We start from the raw sequence: 20,169 nt of genomic DNA on the forward strand, positions 1-20,169 counted from the left end.
ATTTATGGTAAAAGCATTTTTCGCTTGAAGAAGTGGGACAGCAACACCGAGGAATGGGCTGGGAGGGAAACAACACAGAGGACTGCAGTGAGATAAGCAACATGGAAGGCGCAGTGGGGGAAGAAATGCTGGGGGGACAGAAGCAACACGGAGGGAGGGGTTGAGTTGGAGAAGCAACAGGCAAAAGAGAAGGAGGATGTAAGTGTGGGGAACCAACATGGAGGGAGGGGGTGCAGAGGAGAAACAATGGGCGAGAAGAGGTAGTGGGTGGGAGGAAGACACAAGGAGGGTGGGGTTGGGGAGAAGAAGCAACAGGTGAGGCAGCAATTGGGGTGTGGGAAGGAGAAGCACATTGAAAAGCAAGCAACTGGAGGAGAATACGAGAGTAAGCACAACATGTAGTAGGTGTTGAGATGCAAATGGGCGTCAGTCAGCAACACTGAGTGGAGAGGGAGAGAAGTACACAAAGGAGACAGCAGTAAAACACAGTAACTCCTGTGGAATGCTTAATTCAAAAGAATGCTTGAAATGCAAGAACTTGAAGAATAGAAGCCAGACAATCAAAAGTTATTGTAGCGAGTCTATGCTGTATGGGAGGGACAAACAGAAGATTGGCAAGTTGAAACACAAAAAAAGAAACAGCCAAATTAAAGTGACCACAAGGCCAACCAATAGTAAGCAATGGGAAGGCTCAAAATCCCTGTAGGTTCTTGGTAAGCCCTCAAAATGTCTTACAACTGACAGAGCATGCACTGCCTTGTAGGCTTGACCTAAAAATGAGCGATAGGGTCCACCACCTTCAACCACCAGCACAAACTCTGAGCCACTTGAAGAAATTAATTAGAATCCTCAAAAGGCAAATGTCTTCCAAAAGCATAGGAATTTTATGACATCTCTGAAAAGTGAAGCTCTACTCACTCCTTTAACTTCTGTGAGTATAAAGTATTGAACAAACAATGTTTTTATAGCGCTTTCACTGTGGATGCCTATACTTCACTAACACGTACATGCAACATTTTCCACACTGCACATTATTTTGTACAGGGATGTGGCATATGCTCCTGTGCATTGACATTCTGTCCATATGTAGACCTTCATTAGCGGAAAAACATGATAAATTTGAATACATAGATGTCCACATATTTGTAACATTAAACAGATGCAGTGTGATGAGGTAATGCTGCATTAAGCGAGGTAATACTATACCACAGAAAGAAAGGGGGTGATTGTAAGAACTTTACACAAATAAGTGAGGAAACAATTGTGGAACTAGTACTTCTGCAAGTTGTTTGCTATTTATGCGCACAACCACTTTCCGGATGCAGGAACGTAATTACTACAAAGGTTGTGTCAGAACAGATTTAGCAGACCACTGTAAATGAGGGCCCACGCAGGAACATGTCCTTGCGCTTCAATGGTGCAGGCCACAATGCACATCTGCACCCCGTGCTAATGGCTGTTGTGTAATGAATAGTGCAGCTGCCTGGTTCCACTCAAACATAAGTGTGTGTGTTTTTTTCTTCTAGAAAACATTTACTCCCAAATATATTTAAAAATTCTGCAGTGGCCATGCCCTTCCATTGCACCAGAATGCACCATCTTCTGGTTCACAAATTAACCCGGACCAAGATATTTCCTGTTCTCTACAGCTCATTCGCAACCATTCTATGTGGGTCTTGCTATGACCTCCTGTCATTTATACCTGTCACATGGCTGGGTCACACGTGCTCGTCTTCAAGAGCCAACATCCCCTCTTCTCGTAATAACATTACATATTCTCTAGTGTCTCCTGAGTGCCACAGCGACATCATGGCTTATTATCTGTACAGCAAACCGCACCATCTGCCAATTGTATGGCCAAGCATCAAATTCAGTAGTCCTGGAAAGTCAAGGTTTCTTCTGCGCACCTGAATTCGATTCACCTAGTGGAGTCGTGGTATGAGTAGTGTGAAAGGGTAAGTTTCTTGAATGGGCAAATGTGTCAATTTCAGTCAGTTGTGGATGAAGGTTCTTGATGTCTGATGGGTGAAATCAGAGAGCTGGGACAGATCAACTAGGCATGTTCTAGAATGGTGGGTGTGTCCACTAGCGACAGATGAATAAAAGCATGTAAGGCTAAATTAGCAGGAGCGAATGCAGTTGGGTTAAAATGGAGATAGTTAACAGCACAGATAGGCTATGCCTGATGTAGGGTAGGAGTAGGCCTAAGCAAAATCTCCTTTTTGTCCATCAGTAGTACACAGATATAAAATTGCAAGCTAATTTGCCCTTTCAGCATCCGATAGACACGGTTCGGAAAAGGGGAAGAATGCAGGAGAAAACACCTTCAAAACAAGAATTCCTCATTTTGGGCATTGGTAGATGCAAGGAACAAGCAATTCAGGAGCTGGATATTGTTAATAGTAAATACATTAATTCCATACAATGGCCGTCCCCTGACGGTGCTCTCGAAGAATATTTCTCAGCAAAGGGACTTGAGTTTGCTGCTAGGAGGACCCTGCAGGGAGCTGCTGCAAACGGACTTCCCTGCTGGGGAAGTTGCTTTGACGCGCACAGCGAGGGACCAGAATATGTACCTTAATCGAGTTAGCATTAAGGTAAATACATTGCCCAACAACTCACAGTGCTTCAGAAAGGAATTGTACTTTTTGGGGTTTTCTCGACCGATGAGGCAGCAGATCAGACCCAAATGTCGGGAAAAAAAGGGCGAAATTCCGGCGTTTCGCTTTCTGCACGGGAATTTAGCTCATTTTGTAGTTGAGAGTTCTGCGTTGTGATAGATTCTCTCTCGTACCTTGCCTCTCCTCTCAGATTAGATGCGGCACGAGACTTTCCTCTGTGTACCTGACCTCATCTTTCCCATTTAGAGAAGCTGATTTACAGAGGACACAGTTATCTAGCTTGTATCCTGGAGACAATACAATTACTTAACACCCATATTAATAAAGCATAGGCCTTAGTGCACTCCCTCCTCTCACTGAATGATGATACGTGCCCAATAGCGCACATGCATCCCTCCTGAAAATTGCTTTCTTGGTATATCTTTCATTGCTGAATGATAACATATATTCGCCACTGCTAATTCCAACAAATTCCTACAGGAGTTCAAAAGGCCATGCCCCGCAAGAAAACAGATATCTATGGTTTATGTTTCAAACAACAAATTCAGCCACACTCAGAGCTACAATTTCTAGGCCATTCAAAAGTTTGAGTGAAAGGGGGGTCGGTGAAAAGCCAAGGTATCGCGGATTTGGTACTCCACAAACCCATCTCTACAAACAGATCGGCCAATCACAGGCGGTTGGCGGTGGCGGAGTGCACACGAAGCCTCCGAGGCCAGGGTAGTCATCGTTTCACTCAGCGCTCATCACGGCTGGCGCGGTGTTCCGTTTATGAGGGGACAGTTTTGGGGTTCCTGCCCAGAGTTCCATCTGCCATAGCCGGAATAATCTTGAATAATCCAAGGCCAAATGGGTGCATGGGTTCAACATCCAAAGGAGATCTCAAGCAAGGATGGGATGGACGGAAAGCAGCAAGGGAGGAAGACATTGTTAGTGGAGGAACAACGAGAGGGAGCAACTGAGAAGGAGTGTTTATTGAGGAGGGGTTCGCACAGAAAGAGGAGAGCAGAGGAGAGGAGAATAGAGGAGAGTGAAGGGGAGGGGAGGGAGGGAGAAGAGAGGAGCAGAGAGGATAGGAGAGGCAAACAGAAGTGAAGACAACAGCACAGGAGCAGTAGAAGTAAACAGAAAGTGCAGAAGAAGCGTGCAAAAAAATAGTGGGATGAGAGTGCAGGGAAACGCAGAAGGAAGTGTGCGCATAGTGTACACAAGAGGACAGTCAAAGGTAGATGTGATTGTTGTCAGGTGTGGATAAAAGGTGGCATATACAGATAAAAAGCACAAGTAACGAGATGGAAAGATGGAAGGATGAAAATGAAGACGCAGACAGAGCCTAACACCACGGTCGCCAGAATTCGCGCTCTCCATCCCTCGTGTCTGGTCATGCAGACAGCGCCTCACAGTACCTTCCCTCCGCAGCTCCAGCTCTTCCGAGGAGTTCAAAGAAATCCCCTCCAAGGAGACACCGCTGGCTGGACTGCTCATGGCCGGGATAGGATGTGGCGAGAGCACCGGTGGCGTCCTCTGATGGTCCAGGAATGCGCCTCCTCTGCGCTGGTGAGTCAATGAACCTTCTGCGTCTGCAGGTCCAGAGGGGTCATCTGAGGCCCACTGGTCCAGTCAGTGGTCGCCCTTACCAGGATCATTCCCCTGCATCCGGTTCTGCCGTCCCCAACTCCACTTGACACCTGCCCTCACTCTGTCCTTGTAGTACTCTACCTCGCCCACACTCAGCCTCTCTATTGCTGTCCAGCCCGGGAGTACGTCTGCACTCCAGACTCGGGCCCCCTTTGCCTTCACAGCTACTGGGTAGATGGGTCTCCCTGGCCCCTCTTAAGACCGTCCGTTATTTCTGGTCTTTTGGTTTTTTGGTCGCCCACCCCCTGTGAAAGCTCCTGAGCAGCTTCTCTGCTCATCTCCCTCCCCTCTACTGCCCTCCTCCTCCCTCCCTGGGCAGTCTCGCAGAAGAGGCAGGAGTCAGGCGAGTGGGAATAGGGAGGTTAATACCACGGCCAAGCCTACAAGCAGAGCCAACCCTGTGTGAGGCAGGGGGGCCACAGCCCACTCCCCCCCGCCTCAAGTGCTAGCCAATAGGATCCCACTGCCAGCTGCCAGCCTCCCCGGGATTGGCAGAGGGGCCGAGGCACGGGGGATCATCTCCCGCGCATCTGAAATCACTCGTGATGCAGGCAGGAGCGCTAAGCAAGCCGCGCAGGATGAGAGAGGCAGAGAAGAGCAGCTCACCAACCTGTGTCTACTGGCAGCAGAAGAGTGCCCCCTGTGAACCTCATAGCAGCACTAGCTGCAAGCGAACATCACCTGTCACTTCACAGCAGCGAGCCATCAACGCTCGCTGCGTGGAGAGAGACCAGCTCTGTCCTCTCACACCAGCGACACGTGAGGCACTGCCCTCCGGCAGCAGAGGAGCATCACCTGCAAAAGGTTAAACCTGCTCTGGAAAGTGAGAGGACACCTCGGCCACTTCACACCAGCAAGGCATGCATCCCTGCTACAAAGAGGGCGGGAAACCACCGCTGCCAGTTCACAGCAACACCACCCCAGCCTCTGCTCTGTGGAGAGAGAGAGCACCTCTGCAACTAACATACCAGCCACACACGAGGCACTGCCCTATGGACAGCAGAAGATGGCCCTTGTCACTTCACAGGACCAACAGAGAAACAGGTACGAAAAGGAAAGCAAGTAAACACCATCTGTGACTTCACAGCAGCAATGCACCAACCTCTGCTCTGTGGAGAGCGGATTATCTCGGCCACTTCACACCAGCAGCACGTGAAGGCCATGAGAGCAGAAAAAGATGGCCTTTCTCACTTCATATCACAAACACAGACATACTTATGAAACGAAAAGGAAAAGAAAGGGAGTGAAAACTGTCTATCATAACAATAACACATCAACCTATGGTCGGTGGGGACCCAGAGCCCACCTCAGTCACTTCACACCAGCAACATATCAACCCATGCTATATGGAATACCAGACCACCTCTGGCATTTCACAACAGCAAAATAGCAACCTCTGCTCTATAGGGGGAGAGGGCCACCTCAGTCACGTGACACCAGCAACACATCAATCCCTGCTACGTCAAGCACGGGAGGACTCTTTTGCACGGGAGCAGCAATACACCAACTCTGCGAGCAGTGCTTTAAATGGAAAAAAAGAAGTACGGGTACTCGGTGAACTGAGTACGGGGCGTCTAGGGGCGTGGCCTTGGGCGAGGCTATGAAGTAGCCGTTTAATTACATCAGAATTTTTTTGCTGTGCATTAGAAGCAGGTGATACTCAGGTTAAATAGTGCCGTTTTGAAATCCATTTTCTCATACATTTGTGAAGAAACCAGACGTTCTGAAAGGACATCATAGAGACACCTTATAGCACACAAGGTGTAGAATTGCAAGGGGGCGGGGGGAGTTTCTTGTGGATAAACTGTGATCTGTTTAACCAATCAATCACTCAATCAGAGTTTATAGAGCGCAGCTACTCACCTGTTATTGTCTCAAGGCGCTGGGTGGGGGTGTAGCGTGTACCGGAGGTGGATTAAAAAAGCCATGTCTTCAGTTCCTTCGTGAAGCTGGGGAGGGAGGTGGTTTGTCTGATGTGGATGGGGAGGGCGTTCCAGGTGGTGGCGGCGAGGTACTAGAAGGAACGTCATCCTGTTCTGGTTTTCCTGATGCGGGGTACTTCTGCGAGAGAGAGCTGGGCTGAGCGTAGGGTCCCGTGGGGTACGTGGAAGTTGAGTCGCTGGTTAAGGTAGGCAGGTCCGGTGTTGTGGAGGGCTTTGTGATGCAGGCCAAGAGGCCTGCATCCTAATCCTTGTGTCTCACTGTACCAGTATTTGTGCTGTTAGCCCAATCATGTTCTCTCTCGGTGTGCCAGCTCCCTTTCTGCCTCAGCTGATGCTTGTAGGAAGTAGACTGAATGAAGTACTAAGAGTCACATGTTCTATGGCCTGTGAGCCTCCTGCTCTTTTGAAATGTACCTTGACTGCTGCATTTTAGAGGGTTTTTTATGTGTTTTGTATTTTGTGAATGCTGCATGATTGATTTTGTTTGCTTTCATACTAAGATATACTTCTACACCCTATTCTGGTTCATTACTGAGAGAAGTACGGGAAGTCCAAGGCCCCACAGTGTACATGCAAGTGCTTGAAGACCTAGATTACAATGTGTTTTTTAATAAATCATTCATGTATTCTAGTAAACACAGCAAACCCACAGAATTTCTCTTGATGACAATTGGAGTGGAACAACATATTACTGAGTGGCAGGGGAGCTACTAGTTTACACAAAACTTTTTCATGATGGTGTAGATACATTATTAAAATTTAACTTTGAGAGCTGAACACCCATAGTTTAGCAAAAGTGGTAAAGAATGCCCCACAACCATATCTGAAACCTTGACTGTGGTGGTCTACATCATTAGGCTTCTTAGGAAGGCCAGAGCAAGCCGGGTACATGCTTCGGAGATTTTTGTACAATCTGTAGTAGTTGGAATAGGAGACTCAGCCTTTCATCCTTTTAAGACTGATAAATGTTCGTCGATTTGTTTAATGGTAACTAACGGGCTTTACAGTTTACTACAAATAATTTTAATGATGAAACTTTTATCAAATTCTGACAAATGAGAGCTACCCTCTCAGGACTCTAACCAAATGTCTATCTTTACATTTCTGCAGTAGGTGCACGAGCCCTCTAAGGCTAGGTTTTCTTGTGGGCAACAATGGCTATTGCAACTACAGAATAATGGTTTGGATTCTGCGTGTCTCGTGAGACAATTGGAACCGGCGTTGTCAATTAGAGTGCATGCCTAGCCCTTTCCACCTGCCCCCCTGGCCATGCGATAATGCACATCAGTACCTTTCCGCAGCATCTCATTATATGGATAACGTACACAATGGGACGGCGCACAGACATTCTCCTCTCCCACAGCCTCGACATCAGCTGCACTTTCACTGTACATTTCAGAGCCTGCTCCGCTGCCACTATGAGTACCGGTACTCTCATTGGCAAAGGAGGAGTTCCCGTACTTAGGAGGAGAAAACGGAGAGGTGCCAGCACTCAGTACCGGCGAGTACCGGCGCACTTAAAGCCCTGTCTGCGAGAGACATCCTGCCACTTCACAACAACAACGCGCCAAACACTGCCCTGTTGACAGCAAGAGCCGACTCCCAGTTGCTTTACACATACTACATGCACAAAGACCACTGCGCTGCAAGAAACTCCCCTCTTTCGCTTCATATAAGAAAAAACAACCAGTGCACCAAAAGCCGTCCACTGCCACCCTCATTAAACGAGCAGCACTGATGTATGCACAGCAAGAAGGCATCCCTTGTTACCTTCTACCAACAACACACTGGCCGCTACCCTACACGCAATGTTAGGGAGCTACTGCCCTTTGCTGCTTCAGCAAAACACCCCCCTTCCTCGTGGGCAGAAATCTTCCATCACCTCCTGTCCAGCATCAGAGATACCACTGGCCTGCAGCAGCAGGAGACTGTCCTCTGACATCTAATACTAGCAGCATAAGGAACAATGTCCTCCAGACCTATGGACAGGAAGGGATGGTCTGCTGTCGGTTTATATCAGCTACACATGAATACTTACTGCCAACGGAGCATGCCAGCCAAACACCATCCACTGTCCAAAGGCCAGAACAAGACCATCATTTGTCACACCATCGCCTTATTTATTTATTTAGGGGCTTCTTGAGCGTTTAATCACACATTTCAGTTACTTCGAAGCACGCAACAGAGGATAAAGTACAGCCTAGTTTGCTAACGAGGCCTGGATGGAGTCCAGTCAGGCAGCACCAGTGCGCCGCCACAGCCAATCTGATTCCAGTTAATATCAACAGCACAGGGGTCATAACACTACTGACCAATGTTAGTGAGGGTCTGCTCTTTGTCACTTCAACAAAACACACACCTGCCTCATTGGAGCAAATATTCAGCCATCTGCTGACCTGCAACAAACGAGCCACTAGCCCTCGGGCAGGAAGAGACTGCCCTCCAAAACCTAACACCAGCAGCATATGAAATACTGCCTCCAGGCCTATGGACAGGAAGAGAGCGCCCTGTGATGGTTGATAGAAGTCACACAACAACCAACGTCCTTCGTACAGCAAAAGAACATTGTTTTTCACACCAGAAGGTGGCACACACATCACTGCCCTATGGACAAGAGACCATCCTGTCATTTTCCACAAAGACCACCACAACCCTACTGAGAGCAACAGAGAGCCCTCTGTCACATAACACCAGCAGCACTGTCATACAGAGTCAGAAAGACACAGTTGTCTGTCACTTATTACTAGAAATAAATCAGCCACTGCTCTGTGAACCACATCACCAACACAACCAGTTCTAAACAGTCCATACCAGCAACACGTCGACCACTGCCACACTGAAACCAACCAGACACAGTCTGAGGACCTTGTCTAAATCTTTTCACTCACAATCCCTTTTCTGTGGTGGGTGAAACTAGTGGCCAATTTAAAAGTTCTGTTGTCAGCCATTAACTGAACTGCAGGCACTTGGGCATAGATCTCAGATCAAGGGTGTTCCTTGGCAGAGGTCCTTGCACACTCATGGCTATGTTTCATTGTTTCATACTTCTGAGCAACTGTTAGTCGATCAGATGGTTGGACATTGAGTTGGGGCCTCTGGTGGCAAGACATACCGATTTTTTACATGTACTTTCATCTACGGACAATGCTGAATCATTTAAAATTCCGCGATGTGTTGAAGAGTTTGCTGTTCACCGCTCCTTTTCACTGCTAACTTCTCTTTGATTTTGCCTTTCTCTGTCTCTGGCGCCAAAATACCTCAGCGAGGTCAATGTTCGTGCTCTAGAAATTGTCTTTGTGTTCCGTTCCATTCCAGGTAAATGAGGCTTTTACCCTACTATATTTTGTGGAGGTTTCAAAATAACTCAAACTTAATCCTGGCATTTAAATAGAGCCAAAGAAGTGATTTAGGGCTCGGTTCACATGATCCTACTTAGGGAGGTTAAGACACACTGTGGGTGTTTGCGACTGAGACCTTTGGTATCTGGAAAAGAGCTGGGCTCAGGCTCCCCAACTTCTATAATCCTGGCCTTGGGGCCATTCTTGCACAGGAAGTTCTTCTTGACACAGTGGAACACATAGTCAAACTTGCAGTGATATCTACTAGTGGTCGAGAAGCTGTGCCATGTTAAAAACAAGCAGTTGCAATCCAATGGGTCTTGCAGTTGCTCGAGTTAGAGCTATCAGCTTTGTAAATTCCTAACCGGACTTTACTTGCCACAAAAATTGAAAATGAAAAGTAAAACAGTTGACATAAGTGAGCCAATTCAAAGCTCCACGGCCACCATGAGTGTGAAGTGAGGACACAAAAGGAAAAAGAACTTCGCTTGCAGTCAAACGTATCTTCAAACGTGCAATTATCCATGTAACAGGGTCGATGGCCTAGGCGGTAACAAAAGTGCCCCAAGGAGGGACAAATGTAAAGCATTTACCAATGATAACAAAGGATTTTTGAAAGGCAAGCCCATGAAGGAGTGATAGTGATAGGTGAGCGGTGGGCGTGGTTAAAGCCCAGAGCTAGATTACAAGAGGCCAGAGCGCTTGCGTGCTAAACCTAAAAAAAGTAAAAAAATATAGATGTTGAAAGCAGGCCACAAGAGGGATGACTCTTTTGGATCATCACAGATGCAGGGGACATAGATGACTCAGAATGATCTTGGCTTTCTGGCTGTGGATGGTGAGACATGATCAGATCGATTCTAGTGCAGGCATCGTTTTTAGTGCCCAATAATCAGTCTGCACTGAAATTGGGGTTAAAAGTAGTGTGCAAATACCACACTTTTACAATGGAGATGCCCATGCAACACCTACCAGAATTTGTGCAGGGAAATATTGCATTATTACAGGCTTTGTAGCTTGAAAAATAGTAAACATGCAGAATAACCCAACTATGCACCATTCTAAGTTTAGGAAAGGGTAATACTGCACATAATACACACAGCAGCATTGCATTTACCAGCGGCATTGCATTTACCGAATGTTGTATTAACTTGTTAATTAACAAGGGATTTGTAATTGCTGTCTTGCTGCACTCTGATATGACCTTTGAACCTCATATCTGAGCTTTTTTGTGATTTTCAATTTCACATATGTTTCCATTAACTTTAAATAGCAGCTATTTATTGTGCTTGCGCTTCAGGTGCATAGTTAGATGGTGTATTGGTTTGTGTCTCCTTTTCAACGCTTTTCATACCCTCATTATAGATTGTCTGAGTAGGGTGGGGTATTTGTCCTGACTGATAAATATTATTACCCTAGTGTGAGATGTTTTCCAGGTGTGATAAACGCCTCCTATTTTGAATTTACAACAGGAAAATGTGCCAGATATGCAAAATAGCTTTTTAACACACCAAATCCTACATGGTTTTCTTTTTCCAAGACCTTGTCCCTCAATAAATTGTGGCAGCCTTGACCCGCCGTCATCTATCAGGGGAAAGCTTCGAGGGTGTGATCATTTTCACACAACTCATAATTCTGATTCCTGGGTAAACACGTGTTATGTTAGTTTGTAGAATATACAACTTGCCCGGGAGGGTATCCTGGCACTAAAAAAGAGGGGACTATACTGGTTGAGTCTGAAGTGTAGGTGAAGAGCCATGTTTTCTGTTTGTTGAGAGAACTCAAGGACTAGCGAGATGGCCCTGATGTTGAGGCACTGTCATTTCAGGCTTTGGGAGTGCGGTATGAGAAGGCCCATCTGCCGGCTCTAGTTTTGTGTGTGCAGAGGATGCGTTCTAGCCAGAGGCTGGCTAAGGCTGGCTAAGCGGAGGTTCATGATTGGGGTGTGAAAGAGTATGTTTCTGTTGCGGCAGTAGGAGTCTAGGTTGTGCAGGGCTTTGTATGTGTGTGTGAGAAGCTTTAGGAGTGCATGTTTGTGGATGGGGAGCTAGTAAATGTCTCTGTGGTACGGGGTGATGTGTGTGCAAGGTGGGAGCCTGAGCATAAATCTGGCTGCAGCAAGGTCTGAAGTCTTCTGGTACACTTGGCGGGGATTACGACATAGAGTGGGTTGCCGCCGCCCAGCTTGCTGATGATGAGGGCCTGGTTGATGGTCCTTGTGGGGGTTGATTAGGAGACACTTAAAGATTTGTTTTTGGAATTTTGAGGGTGTAAAAGCAGGAGGAGGCGACTATGCTGGATGGTCATTGTCAGCTGGATGTCCACCACTATTCCTAGGTTCTTGGCTTGGGTGGCTGGTGTGTTGCTGGTTTGAGGTCTACTAGCCACCAGGTGAATTTCCATAGTGAGGTGTCCTTGCTGAAGAGCACCACTTCTGTTTTGTCTGTGTTGAGCTTCAGACAGTGAACCTTCGTCCACCTGCTGACTTCAGATTTACAGGAGGTAAAGTTGGTGCAGATGCTGAATGTGTCACTAGAGAGTGAAAGATGAGCTGGGTGTCATCTGCATTGGAGATAACATAGATTCTGTGGGTCAGTGGGTGTGGGAGAAGTCATGTAGGGGTTGAACAACATGGGCCTGAGAGATGATCCTTGGGATACTCTGCAGATGAGGATGATGGCAGTCAAGGTATAGGGAGCCAGGCTGACCGACTGGGTGCGACCAGTGAGGAAGAAGCAGATCTAGCACAGAGTGGAACCTTGAAAGCAGAGTTTGTGGAGGCTTCGAATGAGGATGGGGTAGAAGACAGTGTTTTAAGAAGCAGATAGGTCCAGTTGGATGAGGGGTGTGGCATTTTTTCTGCCCATGATCCTACGGGTGTTGTCTTTGATGGCAATAAGTGTGGTATTGGTGCTATGACTGGACCTAAATCTGGATTTGGTGGGACTAAGGAGGTGGTTAATGTTTAGGTGGACAGATAGTTGTTTGTTGATGATTTTCTCAAGGACCTAAGAGGAGTAGGGCAGCAAGGAGATCAGTCGGTAGCTGGCTAGCATCTTTGAGTCTGCTGAGAGGTGACGTGTTTCGAGGCATTTGGAAAGGTGTCTGTGTCAATGGAGTTGTTAGATGTCGATGGGATTCAGCCCTTTGTGAAGATGTGGTGAGGTTAGGTGCCCAATGGTGCTCCTAAGTAGACAGAGTGCCTTTTTGCTGCGGTTTCAATGTGCTGATGGTAGGCCAGGTGGTCATGGTGGGGTTTAGGGCCCCGTCTCAATGGGCGAAAGGGCTGCAAGAGTGTAGGTGTCCGGCTGGGCATCGATGTCATTGTAGATGTTGCTGATCTTGTTCTTGAAATAGTGGGAGAGCTGGGTGCAGAAGTTTTGCAAAGGCATGATGGTTGTGGAGCTTGCAACAGGTGAGGCGAAGTCCTTAACAATGAGCAGTGCTTAAAACCTGAACGCAACACAGAGACAAGCGAGTATCCTAGAGTACTGAATATTACACAGACAAACACGTAGCATGGAGTACTGATCTTGACACAGAGAGACTAAAAAGTAGCTTACAGTAATGATTGGTACTTACAGAGGTTATCAACTAGCCTAAAGTAATGAGTGTGACACACAGAGAGACTAATAAGTAGCCCAGAGTACTGACTACAGTACTGAGTATTATGCAGAAAGATTAGCTCATAGTCTAGAGTTCTAACAGTGACATTTAGAGAGTAACGAGAAGCTTACAGCACTGAATGCTACACAGACGAACAACTAGCTGTAGTAGTGAGTGTGACAAACACACAGACTAACTAGTAGGCCAAGGTACTGACTGTGATACAAAGGTACTAACAAAGAGTTTACAGCACTAAATGTAGCAGAGAAACGAACGTGAAGCCTAGAGTACCGAATGTAGCATGGACAGACTAAAGAGTAGCCCAGAGTACTGAATGTTGCACACAGATTAACAAACATCCTAGAGTACTGAAGGTAACACATAGAGACTAATAGGTAGCCTAAAGCACTGAATGTTACAACATGTCGAACAATAACAACAGTAAAAAGAAATAAGGTCAACATGTTACACCGTACCTAAGAGAACATAAGTAGGTTGTGTACTGCTGAGACTCATATAACACGACACCAGTAAAAAAAGTGCAATAGACGGGTTTACACCGTTAACACAAGAGTTCACCATCTAATTCAAAGTGTTCTGGCCAGTGCTTAATTTGTGCTGGTGTTTTCCGGTGCTTAGCACTGGCACTTCATTCACAACACTAGTACTTATTTCCGACAATTCACCATATGGTGATGATGTCAGTCAATTATTTAGGAGAGCACATCCATAGACTGTTTAAAATGTCAATATGAATGTAATTAAAAAAATAAAAATACCCCATCCAGTCCGTTCTAACAGCTTTAGCGACATGGAATATTTATTAGAATAGTTTAATTATAGGGTAAGGGTAACAGTGGCACTGGCATTTGGCAGCGCTGGCAGGCTGCACAAACTACAGAGGGGTGCCATGAAATACCTCTGGCCCTGGCACTTATTTTCTTTTACAAATAAAGCACTGGCGCTGGCAGGACCAACGTGACGAACGTGGGATCACAGACAACTATACCTTCTGTAGTGCCATCACTAACAACCTCAGTATTCCTACGGACCACAAAGATCTTCTGCCATAACATAGCGTATTACATGGTATAACATAGGGCGGTCTCCAATGGCGTGCAGAACACTAGCCCTAAAGGGACAATGGGAAATTCAGAACAGGCAAGGCAGCACTGAGGAGGTCAAGGTCAGACGTAGGACATTTAAGGAGACACCACGAGGCGAGAGTGAGACTTACAACCGGCAAGGAGACATCAAATGGTCAATCAGTGAATACATATAACCTAACAAAACGCACGATGTGGCGTCATAGCACCAACATTCAGCACGCATCGATTATCAACGGAGAGCAGCAAGCAGTACAGAGCATCCAACAAGAGGCAGAGAAGCCAACTCACGACACAGAGCCAGATAGAGGTAAGTAATAATGTGCAATGCGGAGAATTACGCAAGAGACAGAAACCAGCCTCCATCCTAGAGACCAACGTCTGATACAAAGCCTTCAACCAGATGTACAAAGAATAAGGCACAAAAATAGAATTTACAGAGAAACACCACCAGGCCAGCAGGCCGAGAGCCTGGTCTAATGATGCACTGAGAAACCAGTGTTCACTGCTGTGCAAGAAGGGAGGCTGCTCAACGAACAGCAACCAACGAGAGACGCAGAGACGATGACGCTGAGCACATACCAAGAGACATACGGACCAATGCACAAAACAGAGTATTCAATGACAGGCAGGAGCCGCTGTGCAGCGCTGAGGCCGTACCAAGGCACACAGGCCTATGTGCAATGCAACAGTCAATCAAGCACAGAAATAAACAAAATAGAGCCTCCAATGAAAGGCACACAAAACAAGCACAAAACAGTATGCACACAAAGGCACACTGACCAAAGTTCGAAACACATGCAAAGAGTTGCTCACAAACTCAAGCACATAACACCATGCAAAGAGAGGCACACAGACCGACGCACAAAACCGCATGAACAGAGAGACACGCAGAGAATAGCAGATAGCAGCGTGCACGGAGAGGCACGCTGACCAAAGCACGAGCAGTATGCAAAGACAGGCTCACAGACCAAAGCACGAAACTGCATCCAAACATAGGCACAGAGATCAAAGCACAGACCAGCATGGCCAGACAGGAACACAGACCAAAGCACAAACCAGCATGACCAGACAGGCACACAGACCAAAGCACAAAACAATGCGCAAAGAGAGGTCCAGTGAACAAAGCACAAAACAGCATCACCAGAGGGGCACATAGACCAAATCACAAAACAGCATCACCAGAGGGGCACACAGACCAAAACACAAAACCGCATGAACAGACAGGACACAGACCAACGCACATAACAGTGCACAAAGAGAGGCCCAGTGACCAAAGCACAAAACAGCATCCCCAGAGACACACACAGACCAAAGCACAAAACAGCATCAAAACAGAGGCACGGAAACCAAAGCACAAACCAGCATGAACAGAGAAGCACACTGACCAAAGCACAAAACAGCGTGAATAGAGAGACACGCAGAGAAAAGCAGATAGCAGCGTGCACGGAGAGGCACACTGAACTAAGCACGAGCACCATGCAAAGACAAGCTCGCAGACCAAAGCACGAAACTGCATCCAAACATAGGCACAGAGACTAAAGCACAAACCAGCATGCAGAGAGGCGCACAGACCAAAGCACAAAACACCATGCAGAGAGGCACACTGGAAAACAGCATTCAAATAGAGCCAACAGAAACCAAAGCACAAAACAGAGCATCCAAAGAGAGGCACACCGACCAAAGCACACATAGCAAGAACAATCACAGAGAGCAATGCACAATGTACACACCTCTTTGGAGCACTGAACAAATAACAAGGAACAGCGCTATGTAGAGCATCTAACAAGAGACAGAGATGATTCAGTCCCCAGCTTTAGAGGTCAGCTTTAGAGGCACAACCCGTATGCACTACGCGGGTGTTCTGACACAGATCATGCCCAGTGCAATAAAGGTTGGTGTTATTTTGCTTTGCATCTATATTATGCCCAGCGCAATAAAGGTTGGTGTTATTTTGCTTTGTATCTATATACTTCTAGTGCCTCTAGGCGCTGTGGGCTTTCCTGTGTGTTAATTGCTGCATGGACGTGCTTTTCCTGCAGCCCTAAATCTGTTCAGTGGGACCTGTAGGCCACAGATTCGTGTTCAGGCTACACTTATCGGCTGCACCGCATGAACCCAACCCATTTTGCGCTAGGTGCCAGGGGATGCTTAGCTCTCTTGAGTGGGGACCTGTTCCCCGTATGTACACGGTCTCGGAGTGCTCTCTCACTGAGTAACGCACAGAGCAGCCCCCATTCGCCTCCAGCTGTTCCAGCTTCTCTCTGGCCCCTCTGCTGTCACCTCTTTAAGGCTCGGTGCTGTGGATTGTCTCTCCATGCATTACAGGCTGGTTTCCATGGTAACCCAGAAGGATTACACAAAAGGACATGATGCCAGGATGTACTACAGATTTCAAGAGATAGCAGAGATGGCAGGGGAGGTGAGGGAGGGGAGTGGAGCTCCAATCAGGAAAGGGAAGGAGCTCTACTTAAGCTCCCTGTGCCACATCCTGCCCAGGAAATGTGAAGCAATGACTGCTCTCCCCCCTCTACCCTCCCTACTCTGTGTCCTATGCTCTGATCTTTCTGCTCGGCTGTGCTCCCTTCCAAGGCTCTTCTGCATCGCGCCGATCCTCCCCGCGCTGCTCTCCATCATGTGCTCTGCTCTCCCACCTCCGATGTTTTCGCCTTGCTCTGCTCTCTCGTCTCTGTGCTTCTCTCATTCCTCTCTCGTGAACACTTCACCCTCATTCCATCCTTGATGCTCCCTCCTCTGCCTTTGTTTTCGCGTCTTCTGCACTCCTTTCTCTTTTTCCTTTTACCTACTTCTGTTGCCCCCCTTCTCTGTTCTGCTCTCCTTTTCTGGTATCATTTCTCTGCTTCCCTTCTGCGCCCCCTTTTCTATTTCTCTGCGTTCTCTGGTTTCTGATCCCTAACTCTCCATCTTTGTTTTCTTTATTCTACCTTCCTTCCTCAGGAAACTTTCCTCTGCTCTTCTCTCTCTCCTCTTCTTTCCTTTTGCAGGCTTCTTCTTCTGTGCACCTTCATTTACTCTCAGTGCTCTGCTCTCCTCCCTCGGATGTGGTGTCCAGCTTTACCTTCAGTAGACTGGTCTCCCCCCACAACTCTCCCTCCGCTTACTCCCCATAATGAATTCTCATTCTTTTCACTGGGTCCTCCTCTTCGGCTGTATCCTGCCTTTATGTGTGGTGTTGGGACCCATGCGTGCCACAGTTTATCCTTAACTATGTCACAATTTGAGTTTGATGGCAATCATCTTGGAGGGGATGTTGGGTGAGGTTGTACCACTCTGGAGCAACAATCACGGGCAAGGACTTACTTCAAACCACGTCAGGGTACTTTTTTACAACTTTGGCAACACAGGTGGGATTCGTTTCAGGAATGCCATCGCCATCATCCATGATTTCTATAAATTAGTGAAACATTCTTTCCATTCGTGACAGCCTACTGGAGGCTCACACAGTGTAGCTAGAAATGGCTGTGGAGGAGTCTGGGAGAATGTTTGTGCGGCAAACATAATATAGCTCTATAGCCGGCTACTGAGGACTATTCAAGCTGTGAAAGGCTCTGAGGTATAGGCCTGAGCCGCAGAACAGGGCCTTTAACATCTGGTATAAGCTGAAGCAGAAGGGCTATAAGGCTAATAGAACACACCAACCAGAAGGTAGAATGTTTTAAAATAAAAAGGCAGAAACAGAAAGACAAATATTGAAATGTTGTAAGGATCATGTCTTCCAGTGCATAGACACCTTTTCCATTCCAGTTTGAAGACATGAGTTACTGAATATGTAACAAGTGATGAATTGCTATCTCAGCAAATGTACATTTCTGGCATGTGCTTTTTAGTCTGTAACCGTATTTTGAATATTTCTGATAAGCAAAAGCAATCAAAAACACATTCAGCGATAATTGAGTACCTATTTATTTCAGAAATTATTACAGTCATGTCATGAATCCTATGACTGATTTTCCCTCCATAATTCTATTTTTTAATCACTTGCTTTTAGGGCTCCTTTAGTTTTAGATTCTGAAACACATACAGGACAGGTTCAATGTTAGCTACAGTTTTAATTTTAGTTAGCCTGTCCAACCAGTTTATCTATGTAGGCTTTGACTCCATCTTGACTAATGGAAGTCGCCCATCTTCCCTCTCTCAAACTATGGCAGTCGCCGTCTTTCCCGATTTATGCAGAATTGTTATCATGACTGCTATTGGATATAGATGTTGCCTTACCTTATCTTTCTAAGAACTGTAAAGCGTGAAGCCCTTCGATCAATGACACAGATACAACAAATAGGGCGACATTTGTCTGGATCAAATGTCTATTTTCCACCATGTCAAGGTTGATTAAAAACACATATCGACATATAACCAAGACAGTGTAGTCTGAATTGATGTCCTCTCACCTGATACATCCATAATGGGAAGCACATAATCTATGTCAGACATTCCTCAAATTATATCAGAAATTCCAGACCCTGATAAGATTCTGTGTATAAGAACTGATGTCCTCTCACCTTGTATGTCCATAATGGGACACACATAATCTATGTCAGACATTTCTCAACTTATATCAGAAATTCCAGTCCCTGATAATATTCTACATATAAGGACTGTCACTTGATCACTTAGAGAAATGTCACCCAGGTTGCATAAACAGATTGCAGATCCAGATGAGCACAGCACCAGATTCCATCCCGACCAAAAGAGCCTCAAGCAAGACTTCCTGAGGGTTGCAAAGCATTCCATTCTGCCTCTACGAACTGGTGCCAGGATTTTGTTCTCTTGTAGACACAATCTCCTAGCTCCTGTGCTCGAAAAAGCTGAACAGCTATTCCAAACCGGCAACAAATCTTGTTGCCCAGCTATCCACACCACCTCAGAAACTCAGGCTTAATATTTATTCATTTGCTAGAATTAGAATAATGCTTAGAGATAGCACAATGAGGGTGTATGGGCTCTCAATTGTGATGTGAACATTTTTCCCTGTTTTCACTGTTGCTGCAAAGTTTAGCTGCTTTTTATTATCTTCTGTGATGTTACCAATAATCACGCACAAGATCCCCGCAAATAACTATTTTCAAATAAATATTTTGAAATGCATATTCCATTTCTAGTGATCTCGAGTGTGTAAATCATTAATGAACAATTGTCTGGATTACCACTGTTCCCTGTTTGTAACCCAGAAGCATGGATACCATCTCATTTATATGTTGAACGGCATTCTGCAAGGCTGCAATAACCTGTCTTTCACATTCAGAGCTGGTGCATTGAACTTAGTTCAATTATGTCACCTGTGGTTGTGAAAACAAATCTTGTAGAACTGAGTCAGATACTCAGTTTACGCAACATTGGTGCACAACGTAGAGTGTTCAGATTTTCTGGACTTTTCAGTAGTTTCTGATTTCACACTCAAAAGACTAATTTTATGCCTAAAAAAGGATGTCCAGACCATCTGGTGTAATATTAATGTTACCTCCTACTTGTTAAGTAGGAAGCACCATATTTAACAGAAGTTTTATAAGTACTTGAATGATAAAAGATTATTCTGCATTTCACTTCTGTGTATGAATCTCCTCTTTATTGAATTTGTTTGTTAACATGGTGCAAGTAGCGTCTATTGCGATAGGAGTTATTTCAGGGCACTCACACATATCTCTTGGCTAGATGTGTACCCGACAGGAAGAGAGGGTACATGCACACACTGCATACCTATTTGAAATATTTGTAATTACATTTGCCGCATTTTCTCTTCCAAATTCTTACACTTACGAGTGGAGTTTTGGAGTCTGATGAAATAGTTCCCAAAACTGGAAGCTTTTAAACATACAGACTGTACGTCAGTTTGTAATTTATGTAGGTGATCTACTGAGGCATAGAAGTCTCTTTGAGACCTCAAGTACAACAGACGTGG

At 46.0% G+C, this 20,169-nt stretch overlaps 1 protein-coding gene across 8 annotated transcripts in view; it reads right to left on the reverse strand.

Moving 5' to 3' along the window:
* The window catches only part of MPP2 (MAGUK p55 scaffold protein 2), a 382,718-nt gene that overhangs the window by 289,785 nt on the left and 72,764 nt on the right, over nucleotides 1-20,169 (reverse strand). For 2 of the 8 annotated variants that reach the window (XM_069237833.1, XM_069237832.1), the window contains exon 1: nucleotides 4,028-4,251. The exons of 4 other annotated variants lie outside the window; for them this stretch is intronic. In XM_069237833.1, coding sequence (XP_069093934.1) covers nucleotides 4,028-4,106 — 79 coding nt within the window. In that variant the 5' untranslated portion in view covers nucleotides 4,107-4,251. Of the gene's footprint in view, nucleotides 1-4,027; nucleotides 4,669-20,169 lie in introns of those variants that run through there. 2 more of the 8 variants (XM_069237837.1, XM_069237835.1) reach the window with 2 other exon arrangements.

Source organism: Pleurodeles waltl, chromosome 6, assembly GCF_031143425.1.
Source record: "Pleurodeles waltl isolate 20211129_DDA chromosome 6, aPleWal1.hap1.20221129, whole genome shotgun sequence".
In the NCBI taxonomy this organism is placed as follows: Eukaryota; Metazoa; Chordata; class Amphibia; order Caudata; family Salamandridae; genus Pleurodeles; species Pleurodeles waltl.